General features: G+C 44.5%; 1 protein-coding gene across 1 annotated transcript; it reads left to right on the top strand.

Annotated features, from left to right (window-relative positions):
* Positions 1 to 121: 121 nt before the first annotated feature.
* On the top strand, positions 122 to 11,799 carry HEY2 (hes related family bHLH transcription factor with YRPW motif 2). Its single transcript, XM_026088560.1, has 5 exons — positions 122 to 251; positions 1,407 to 1,485; positions 1,587 to 1,670; positions 4,316 to 4,397; positions 9,589 to 11,799. The coding sequence occupies exons 1-5, from the start codon at positions 169 to 171 to the stop codon at positions 10,266 to 10,268; spliced, it is 1,008 nt and encodes a 335-aa protein (XP_025944345.1). The 5' UTR covers positions 122 to 168; the 3' UTR covers positions 10,269 to 11,799.
* The last annotated feature ends 376 nt before the right edge of the window (positions 11,800 to 12,175 follow it).

The following is a 12,175-nucleotide window of genomic DNA, read 5'->3' as shown; positions in this document are numbered from 1 at the left end:
GCCGTCGGGCTTGAGGCTGAGCCGCGGCGTGGGAAAGCGCCTCAGAGAGGGCTTGCTCTGCTGGCTGTGCGGAGCCGTGCTGCAGCCCCCCCGGATTTATTTATCTCTCTGCCCCCCACCATCGCTCCCCCCTCCCGGCTATCGACTGCGCCGCGTCCTCTGCCCGCAATGAAGCGACCCTGCGAGGAAACTACCTCAGACAGCGACATGGACGAGACTATAGACGTGGGGAGCGAGAATAACTACTCGGGGTAAGTGGTGTCCCCCCCCCCGCCGACTCCCCGGGGCTGTTTCTCCGCGGGCGGCGGCGGAGGTGGGGCGAGCCCGGGGGGGCCCCCGCGGCCGCGGAGCGGGGGGCCCGGGCCGCGGCCCCGCTCCGCGGCAAGTTTTTGCCCCTCTGCAGGGCGACGCGACCCTCGTGCGCGGCCCCGCGCGGCCCCGCTGCGCGGCTCCGAGCGCCGGCGCAGCCGCCGCGCTGCGGTGCGGCAGCCCCGCTAAACGTGCTGCTTGCAACCGCATCTTCACAAAAAATAGCCCGCGATCGGGCTGAGCACGCGGAATAAATCAGCACCGGTAGGAAACAGCCTCTGGAAAGTAAGCGGTGATCCCGTAGCTGAATGGCAGCTGCGGCAAACACTGCCTGTAAGCTGAGAGTGAGATTTCGTGTTTGCTGAAGGAGGGCTGGGTGCAAGCTCCGCCGGGACAGCACTGGCTTTGAAAGCTGMTCTTGCCTATTTAGAGGCACACGTCCCAGAGCCCAGTCTTGTCCACATCAGTGGACAAATCAGTATCAAAAGCTACTGTATTATTTGCTCGCTCGTAATAAAGTAAAAGTGTTTTCGTGCTTGCGGGTAGTATAGTTCCAAAGTAGATTTAATTTTTTTTTCCTGACACTGGACTATGGAACAGATTTACACTGGGTAACAGACTTTTTACTTATTTGAGTGTAAATTGGCTATTGCAGTGATGGGCAGGGATGTTAAAACCTGGCAGGCCAGGCAGAGATTGTGACATTATATGTATATGAATACATATAATTACCATTGCTGTTACCATGCATAAATAATTGACATTTTTTGGACTCAATTTTTTAGACCGTTTTTCAGAGACATTTCATAGGCATATATGTGATGAAAGCTAAATCAGCTGAGCTGGACAGTGAACTGCCTTCAGAAAGGGTCCTTATTTTCAGTAGAGTAGTCTGTCAATTCAAAATGTATGTTGGGGCAATCAAAAGTGAATCGTCTCTCTCTTGATATCAAAAGTGCTGTGCAATGCAAAGCACATCTTCCAAGCATTTAAGACAGCAACAGAATTACTTTGACTACTTAATGTGGTGACCTAAGGTATCTTCAAAGAGCAGTGTCAAGTTATGCAACACCTGACATACTTTTATTGTTTCACAGGCAAAGTAACAGTTCTGTGATTCGATCAAATTCCCCAACAACAACATCTCAGATTATGGCCAGAAAGAAAAGGAGAGGGGTACGTTCTGTTTATTTTCCCGTGTGACAGTTTGCATGTGTGCTGTGATTTTGGCCTTCAACACTTTTTATAAACTTAATATGTTTTGTTTTTGGGAATAGATTATAGAGAAAAGGCGCCGTGATCGTATAAATAACAGTTTATCTGAGCTGAGGCGGCTTGTGCCAACTGCCTTTGAAAAACAAGTAAGCCCTTTTTTTCTTTTTTTTCTTTTTTTTTAATACTGTATCTCATCTGGCAATGTTAGTTCTCTTGTATAGCTCATTAAAATAATATTGTATGTGTCCTGATCTGGCACAAAGCAGGCATTTCAATAAAATGCTTTGTTGTGGCAAAACTATTAGAAACATAATTCATCATAAAGCTGAAAAACATTTTCATTCTTTGGCTTGTTTTTCCCTTAAGGGTAACAGTGTTCATGTTGTCTCTGTTCTTTCGATGAATTCCAATAGTGGTTTTGTTTAAAAATGTGCTTTACTCCATATTAGAAAAAAAAACCCAACAAACCTGTATGCCAATTATCCTTCTATCTAAATATAACCTTCTTTGTCCCTTCTTTAAGGAACCTTTATTTTTTAATTTCAGTTGTGCACTCAGCAGTCCAGTGTCCTAAAAAAGAGACTAGATGGTCTAGATTATTCAAGTTTTTAAATGACTTTTTAGGAACAGTGCATTAGGAGTGGGATTAGGCCCGTATACCATGAGCTAGGGTAGTTAGCGGTACTTTCAAAGACTTTCAGTGAGAAAGTATTCAATGGGAAGGCTGGAAGGATCCAACTGACTTCAGTGAACTTTGGTTCAGCTCCGTAGTCATGAAATCACAGACCAAAAGCTTAGAATGCAACTGCGCTATAAAAAGTGTATCGTGCTTATGCCATTTAATTTAATTAATTTATTTATTTTTTCACACCTTGATTTTTATTCCTTGGATTTTGCTTCAATACTTAACATTGTTCCTGTTTTACTGAATATATTTGAAGGTTGTCAGTAAGTTTCAATAAAAGGAACCTGAAAATAAAGAACCCGATTTCCTTGTAATTAAAAGCAAAAAAGAGAAAGTAAACTTTAAGACCAGGCCTGTGAGACGCTGAATTTCTGTGGTATCCAAGAGTGTCTAGCACCATACAGTATTGGGCCTGTTACATCCCTGGTTTGAACTGAAGGTAAACAAAAAGGAATTTTAAGCATGGTAATTATGGTCAAAGCATCACTTTTGTCACCTGCAATACACTTTTAATAACTAGTAGCCATAACTGTGCCATTTCATAGGTTCAGACAAAATGGAACGGCAGTGGTATTTTCAGCTAGATGAGATAGAGGCAAGAGACAACAGTTGTTTGTCCCATTTTATTGTTTATTTCTTGAAAACCACAAACATTATAAAACAAGTCCTGCAAAGCCCTTGGAAATTACCCAGCAACATGCAGTTTTTAGCTATTAGTCACTCTCACTGAGACAGCTTGTACTGTGTCTATGGAAAAGATTGAGAATGAGAAAAGTGCAGGATGTAATTGCATGTAAAATGCAAAATTCTACCCAAAAATTCACAAGCGCGGCAAAATTCATACGATGAGACACTGAAAGCAGTAACTGAATTTTAAAAAATATATTTATGTAAAAATGAGCATGTGGTGTATTTCGTTCAAGAAACCCCACTGTTTTTCTGTAATATGCCAAGGACAAAGTTTTTTTCAGCTCCTTGACATTCGGGTCCCTGAAGTTTCCAAGTTGGAGGTTTAGTTTCAGTTCCGCCTCTGCTCCCTCCTTCCCCCAAATCACAGCTCTGCTCTCCAGGATCCCATCATGGGGATTAAAGATTGTGGAGCAGAGCTGCGGAGGAGTGTATAACTCTTACCTTATTTGCAAGCGTGCCACCTGGGCAAAGCCAGCTGAGGTTTCAGAGCTGCTGACATTGGTGATAACTAAGAGCAGGATTTGGCTCGCAGGCTGCAATCCTCCAGTGGCCCATGTCTGCACGGCTCTGAGGAGGCTATTTTAACTGATGCCAACAGATTATCTCTTTCATTGGAATAATATATTGGTGTTCAATTCAGTCATTTGGGCATGCTCCATATATTCAAGGAAATGCTGCCACACAAAATAATTTTATTTACAGATTAATACTGCTTTCAGACTTGCATTTAATACTTTTCGAGCACCTATAGCACAGTGAGCCGGCCTCAGTAATGGAAGATGCTTACTGATGGAAGAGCTAACCTTTTTCTTTTCACAGTGTTTAGCTTCATATCGCTGCAAACTAGGCCTCTCAAGAATTTGAAAAAGTGTGGACTGTGTGATTGTTTTTTCAGTAGAGAATGAGAATACAATATCCAGCAGCCAAATGACATGTCAAAAATTAATGAGCTATTAAGAAACAGGAATACTTTTCCGTATGTGTCCACAGGGACACCTACCGGTAAAAGCAGAAAACAATGTTGAGGAAGGGTCTTTATCAATATCCGCACAGACCTGCCATGCCATGGTTCCACTTTTGTTTGGTTGTCTGTTTGTTTAAGGGGAAGTTGCTGAAAGTTACGTATTTATTTCATTTCATGAAGATGTTGTATCTGCGCAAACTTCAAGGCCAGAGTTACTCTGAGCTATAGCCTTAATAAAGCAAAATTGTTGTGCTGATGCATCTATCACCAGACACGGACAGCATCAGTCCTTAGACAAAGTCTGGGATGCAGATGCTCACGAAGAATTAAACTGAGAAAGTCCTAGCAGTAGGGGAAATTGAAACCATAAGGTTGATCTCCATGGCAAGTATAGCAAATTAAAGCTTCTACCACTTGTAAGCCTTTATTTATACAAGTCTCTTATCTCAAAGGGATCTGCCAAATTAGAAAAAGCGGAAATACTGCAAATGACAGTGGATCATCTGAAGATGCTTCAGGCGACTGGAGGTAAAGGTAAGGAGCCGATGGTTACTTTTCTCATATTTGGGGTAATCTCCGCAAAAAGTGCTTTGACGAGCTGTGATAGGCGTTTCCAGATTAGAGGAGTGGAAATCAATGCTAATGGCAGGATTGAACTCGTGGGAAAGAACTACTGGGACAAAAGAAGCACTTGACCCTGGGCTTGTGTTTGCTTTCATAACACTGTGGGAGTAAAGGCTTCATTCACAGGCAGCCCAGTCAGAGATTTGTTTGGGGTTTCCAAAGAGCACTGAAATCTGCACAGGGAGACAAAACAAATACACAAACACCAAACATAAACAGGAGGTTTGTGGCAACAATTGTGTAGCACAAAACCAACGTTAAAACTCATTATACGTCAGCTATACCAAAGTAAGTGGATGCAGAGGAACTTTCAATATTGTTTATGTATTTTCTTTGTTTTGGAAAAACTTTAAAATGCAAGATTAGACTGTCTCATTCGCCAGAACAAAATCCAGTCTTGTTATATGCAACTCTAGGTATCAGATAAAATAGACGGGTGGACTGAGCAGTGCACTCTGCACCCGTATTTACATGCTGTAGTTGCATGTCCGTTCTTCCTTATTAGTCAGTCCTGGAGTGACGCAGGGGCTGCACTAGCTGACCCATTAGATCAGCCGACTGCCGTGCATCCTGCGTGCCTCACTTGTGCAAGCTGACAGTCCCAAGGCTGGAGGCCAAATGATTTCAGCCACCCACGAGGTATTTTGTGTAGTCATGATTTCAGAACGTATTTTGAGTGAAAAACTTGCTAGCTTTCTGTAAGCRCAGTCTGATGTCCTGTGTCATTAGCCTTGATTACCTGTACAGTTCAAATTGTTGTCGTGCAAACAACCGATTTTTCACTGCCCCGTTATGCCACATGGGAGGCTGCCGCTGCTTTTTCTCTTTCCTTTCCTTCTTTTTTTTTAAAAAACTCAAACATTTATAGCCCGTGACTGAATTACTGCATCTCTCTGTACCTTGCAGTGATTATAGAAGTTAATTTGTAATTAGCGTATACTTATCAACAAATAGATACAGGAAAGCATGTAGAAGGCTGGTGTTCTGTTATTTTTTAAAATTAATACACAGCTGATTTGCATATATTCTAGATGTTAAGAGGCCTTTGCTAGGAGTCCACTGAAACTTAATATTTATGGGCAGTTTATGCTATCAGAGGAGAAAGCAATTCTATTGGCTTTCGTCTAACAGACACACTTCTTGATTCCTAAGAAAATATGCAAAATTAAATCTAAAAAAATACATTTTTATATTAGCACATACAGGAAGAAACTTCATTTAAAGAATAGTAATTAGTTGGTAAAGCTAAGCCCTTGAAAGTTATGAAATTTACAGAGCTTGTGCAATTCTAATTCAGATCCTCTTGCGTGTGCGTGTGATGGTGCCGTCTTTCGTTGCATGATTGCATACTGGTTTTCCACAAGGTCTGTCTCGTTTGGTGCACAGGATGAACAGTGGTCAAATACCTAGGAAAGTGGTTATTATTTCTTTCTATCTTAGCTGTCCGATGTGTAGCTCTGTTGCCCCTTTCTGATCCCTGATTTATGCCATGGTTCTGCATCATTTCTCTTAAGGCTTCAGCAGCTCCCACTCCTGATGCTGGTACTGAACAATACTGCTCTTGGTAGGGCCAGGAGATGAACCCAATCAGAGGCCTCATCTGATTTAAGTGACCCTCTTCTCCCTGTCTCCTCACCCAGAAAGGTGTGCACAGGGGGTTATTTTACACCTGGGTCTGACCCAGTGGCCCACAGGCCGTTCTGCTAGCCCAGCTATTGGGGTCACAGATGCATGCGGCTGAGATAGGAGCTGCTGGCCTGAGAGGGGCGTCTGCAGGGCCACCGCCGCCAGCAGCAGTTGGACAAACAGGATTTTGTCAGCAGTGCCAGTCTAAGCGGACGCATTCTTCCTTGGCCACTCGTTCCTGCCTTCATGCCTCTCCCRGCACTCGGCTGACACAGGCATTTCTGTGGTTGCCCGAGGGTGGGGCTGGGGAAGGAAGAAGGTGCAGGGAGAGGTGATGCCTGCTCATACCAGCTCAAGCGTACTGCTGCCAGTTGGGTAACCACAGCCCCTCGTTTGACGCCCTTCAGAGCCCTATTTATTACTCCATGGTCCGTAGTGGGTGGCACATCAAAAATAACACCCAAGAGTTTCACAAATACACTTGCTTTATCTTCTCCTGACCCAGAGATAAGAGTAATCTCACTGTACAGATTAAGGAACTTAAAAAAAAAAAAAAAAAAGTCTTGCAAATTAGTATCGGGCAGAGTTTAAATCTGCATTTCCTGCTTGTTTAATGTTTTACTTTGCAACCTAAGTACCAGCTTTTAGAAACAAATTCCTAGGGTATTTTTAAGGCAGGCATGTCTTTTATTTGCAAGCTATTCCCGCTTCATAACTCACCTGAGCCAGAAACTTCCTTGGATCAGCAAAAAAGGAGCCCCATAATTTTAGGCTATGGACAAAAGCTATTGTCTTAGAAGGGAGAAATGGGTGCCGATAGCCCTATACACCTCGATGCTGAAATCTGGGGAGAGCTTGTTCTCTTCCCTTTCTTGCAGAAACTGAGGACATCCCGTGCAGGGGAGGGCCAGCAGCTAGGAAAGCCGGGGGAGGAATATGCAGCTCTGTAGCATGCTCAAGTCGAGGCRAGTATGGCAGAAGAAAGGCCAGTGTGGCGCCGTGTCCTTCTCTGGACTGTTCTTAGAGCCGTGGCAGCAGGCAGCCTACCTGTTTCTGAAGGCCTCCATGGAGCACATGCTTCTGCTGCCCTGGCGCAGGTGCGGGCAATGGTCTTTGGTTGACATGGAGTTATTATTTTGGCCTGGGGCCAGCGCTTTTTGCTGACAGTGCAAGCAAGCAAAGAGAAGGAGTAATCTGGCGACAGCAAGTAGCTCTCGCTGCAACCTTGGTATAGTTTTACTGCATCTTGGCGGCGAAGTATACTCGGGTGATTGACACCTGGGTCAGTCTCAGCACAGTTGTCAGTAACCAGCTGGAGGATTTTCAGCTTTAGAGTGGCTTAGCCTGTGTCCTGGCTGCCGAGGAGGTGGGTTGTTGGTACAGCTGAGCAGCACCCAAGAATTTCCACTCTCTGCAAAACTCCAGCGCATGAGCGTGTGCAGGGGGGAAAGCACTTGTCTATTGGAAAGAAACACAGTCATTTTCAAATCTCCCGCGGAAGGGAGAAACCTGGAAAAGATAGCCATCAAAATTGTAGCAAAATGGAGCCTGGGAACCCCAGCTCTCATCCCATCCCGACATCATGTCTCAGCCACCTCGTAGAAGACTGGCAAGGAAGGAGTGAGGATGGTCAGGGCATTGGGACTTTTTGCCATAGGGGCAGGAGCTTAAACTCAGGGAAAATTGGAGACAATGACATCTCCCACATTTCCAGTTCTGTGCAAGGGAAGGCTCACTGGAAAAGCTGGGAAGCCCTGGCTTGAGTGGAGCACTCTCAGGACGCCAAAGTTCACTGAGACGTGGCCAGGAGCCGAGTCCTCGCCGGAGCTGGGACTTGGGTTTTTGGCTTTGCGTCAGGCTGGCTGAAGTCCCGGAAAGTCCCGGAATCTCTAGCACTGAGGCTCGCTTCATGCCAAGCTGTCAGGCAACTAAGCAGGTATCTTATTAACTTGCCACAGATTTCCTGCCTGTTTTTTATCAGAAGTTCACTCAAACCAATACAGTCTCACAGACCGTTTGGTTGCAGTGGATCTGACAGGAAAAAGTTGCAAGGAATCAGTACTTTCTGACAAAAATCCTTGACCAGTTCTGCTCACCAGTCTGGTAACCGAGTGATGGTTTCTCTTGGGTTTCGTGTTACAGCGTCAAATGAGCAAGGTGGCCTACAACAAAAGCACCATCAGAATTTGACAAGAGGCCATATGTGGCAGACAAGGGATTTCAGGCAACGTCTATAAATGTGCCCAAGTTAATTCCAGTATATGGCAGACAGGGGCTTGGGGCAACATCTATAAATATGCCCAAGTTAATTCTGTAATGAGGATAAGTGCAGCAATAGAAAGGCTCTTTTCTAGCTTGAAAATTGATAAATGTAAAAACAGCCATCTAAACTGGTAGAATTTTTCAAAAAGACTTAGGTATTTTTAATGCCAGAAAGTGCAAGGGTTAAATATAAGTATTGCTGCTGGAATCCTCTATAATAAAAGGACTTGTTCTATGTATGTTAACAAACATCACAGTCACACATACTTAAATATTTTCACTGAAATCAAGTGGAAAAAAACACCATGCTAACTTGAGAATGAATAGGACATTATTGTCTAAGGAGACTACCTTTAAACTAAAGTGGAGTAGGTTTTTGTAGTTGAAGAGCCATGGCTTGAACACTAGGTTCGATGCTAACCCCTTTTGGAAAGCAAGTATCTTTTCATGTGCATTTAATAATACTTTTTTTTTTTCCAAATGCTTTTTTGTCCCACGCCTGTGGAGCTCCAATTGCTGTTTGCTGAAATACCTCATGGGCCGTATGACTGTCAGTCTTCCATCTCCAAATTAGCAATGGCATTACATAAAACGTTTTCTCAGTAAAGCTTTTTATTGTGTGTGTGCAGAGTCATGGCAAGATGTTTTCAGTTTGTAGTTAAATAACACCGTATGTCCTACTGTCTTAATGACTCTACAAAGTAGATGAGACCCCAGCAGCATTTATAACAACCATCTCAAAGCGCCGAGAAGTAGATTTTAAGAGTGTTATTATGAATGAAAGTGTAGGGAAGAAAAGGCAGCATAGTATGTGCAAGCTGTCTAATCTTCAGCCTATTTCTTGTGTATAAATGTGTGTGTATAAATGTCTCATTCTCACACGCACACACACGCGGGGTCTATACTACACTGCAAAAGCTTGCTGAGGAATTTCAGGAGAGGCATCATATAGCTTTTTGAAGACTCTTGAGTACTTATGGTCTTAATTCTTTTCATTTGTATACTGTTTGCAAAAACAACTGTAGCCTATTGCATTACAGGAATGGTCACACAAATCATTTACAGATCGGAGAACAAACTTTTCTCGCTGCAAATTTTAACCCATAAATGGAAGATCCAGTGGCTGAGCGAGGATCGGCTTAGCTGGGTGCCACCTAACGTGGGCTGAGAAGTCAGCTCGATGCTCAATGCATCTTTTGCCCTCCCCTTGCAGGTTATTTTGACGCTCATTCGCTGGCCATGGATTTCATGAGCATTGGTTTCCGGGAGTGCTTGACTGAAGTGGCAAGGTACCTGACCTCGGTGGAAGGCCTTGACACGTCCGACCCGCTGCGCGTGAGACTCGTCTCTCACCTGAGCACCTGCGCCTCTCAGCGGGAAGCTGCTGCCATGACCTCCTCCATGGCCCAACACCACCACCCGTTGCACCCGCACCACTGGACGGCCGCCTTCCACCACCTGCCGGCCGCGCTTCTGCAGCAGAGCGGACTTCACTCCTCGGAGGCGGCCCCGTGCAGACTCTCCTCCGAGGTGCCCCCGCACGGCTCGGCCCTCCTCACGGCCACCTTCGCCCACGCCGATGCCGCGCTCCGGGTGCCCGCCGCCGGCAGCGTCGCTCCCTGCGTCCCACCTCTCTCTACCTCTCTCTTGTCCCTCTCGGCTACTGTTCATGCCGCCGCCGCAGCAGCCACGGCAGCCGCCCAGAGCTTCCCCCTGTCCTTCACGGGAGCCTTCCCCATGCTGCCCCCCAGCGCTGCCGCCGCTGCCGTGGCAGCCGCCACGGCCATCACCCCGCCGCTAGCCGTGGCCGCAACGTCCAGTCCGCCGCAGACCGGCAGCGGAGGGAATAGCAAACCTTACCGGCCCTGGGGGACTGAAGTCGGAGCTTTCTAAGGCCCCCCTGCCCCCTCCCACCCACTTCTGGCTCCCTCCTGTCCCCAAGCACACGTGCGCACGCGCAAACACACACACGCACACACGCACACGCGTGCGCCTCTGTTGGACCGCGCGCGTCTGAGTGTCCTCCCTGTTCAGCCAAGGGCCGCGTGCCCACACATAGCCTTACAGATGCCCAGAAGCCGGTCAAGGAGCGGTGGAGCTAGTCCCACCTCAAACATCAAAGAGGACACGGGTGATATATTTGTCTCGGTTTGTTTTGCTTAAGGCACCTTGAGGGAGCAACAGTGGCTTTCAGCAACATCTTGCCCATACCAGCATTTAGAAGCTTCCTGGGAAATATGTAGACACTAGAACTAATAATTCTCCAGCTATGCATCTTTATTTGGCAGAGAGGTGAGGGGTGCTACCTACCAAGTCTCCTGAGGCTAGACAAAAAGTTTGAGTTGCATAAGTGCCTGACATTTAAAAAATAATTTAAAAAAACCCTATATATATGTGTGTGTTCTGCTAAAACAAATAACATTGCACAGGTATGGAAATGATATAGGAGAGAGGGGAAATCCTGCATTAAACTTCAGAACTTTGATATGTTTCCAGGAAAAAGTGTACTCTTTAAACAGACAGGTTTACTTAGCCAAAAGAGTGCTGAGAAAGAATGTTCCATTTGACAGGCCTAGTTTTCACTTACTTAGTTTACTTTCTTTGTACAGACTTGCCAAATTGTGACATCTAGCATAGTATTGGTAAAAGCAATTATCTTATCAGTGCTTGGATTAATGAACGTTTCAGCACTGCCTGTGAGCCTTGAGGCACCCTTTTTATGGCTTAAATATGGTGCTAGCTTGTATCTGTACAAACAATGAATTTATCATGCACCCAGAAGTAACCACCTATTTAAAGTGTGCACACTTTGATATGATTGATTCGTGCCAATATAAGAGATTCAATGCTGTAAGAGTTCAAATTAACTTATTTAGCTGCATTTGGACATCTACATTTGCCGATTCTGTGCAAGATCCCTCTTCTTTACTATCAACTTTTGGGATAACGATCTCTCTGGGTATGAATGAAGTTATAGTAGGGACAATTTTTAAATTGGCTAGTAACATGCCAACATTGTAATGTGGGTTTGATTCCAAACCAAAATGAATGTATTAAAGGGGATGTCAGTAAATTATTTTGTCAATACCCAGACAACTAGTGCTGCATAAAATGTTTTGCTTTCATTTTTTATTATAATGACTTAAAATAACCTAAGTATTTTAATACATCAAGTCAAGAACTAGAGATTTTATGTAAAAAAAATAAAAATAAAAATAAAACACAGCATGTATTATTATGCATTTGATTTCTCTGCTGTGTGGAGAAAGCAATAAGCATTGAGAATGTTAAACATTATGCAGAATATACTTTAAAATATTTGTTTTAAAAATACTGTACCTAGTCGGTCTTTTATGCATTACTTTGTTAACCTTTTTTCTATGCAAAAGTCTTTACATATCACTAATTAAACGAAGTCCTTTTTGACTGCGTTTTATGGATGATTTGTTGCAGTTTTTGTTTGCTTTTGAGGAATACTGGTCGATTCAAAGTCACTGTTTCTGCCCCTAGTAACAAGTCTGCTAGCTGCTACTTTCTCTTCTGCTCCCCTTGCTCATTCAGAAAGCCCATCTCATACAGGATGCTTTGAAATAGGCAGCAAAAAAGACTGCCAGTGAAACACTGTTGTTCTTCAGGCTTGTAAACTGGTTCTGTATTGATGGTACACTTAGCAGTACAGACCCATCTGTCCATCCCAGTGAGCCCCCCAAATCATTGGGGGTTTTAGGTTCAGCTTCCACTTGGAGCCTCACTAAAGGTCCGTGTTTAGAAAGGGAGAAGTTTAACCCTATGGTATCCTT

The sequence above is a fragment of the Apteryx rowi genome, unplaced genomic scaffold (genome assembly GCF_003343035.1).
Source record: "Apteryx rowi isolate R43461 unplaced genomic scaffold, aptRow1 scaffold_774, whole genome shotgun sequence".
Classification (NCBI taxonomy): Eukaryota; Metazoa; Chordata; class Aves; order Apterygiformes; family Apterygidae; genus Apteryx; species Apteryx rowi.
This window is presented reverse-complemented; position numbering and strand designations above follow the sequence as displayed.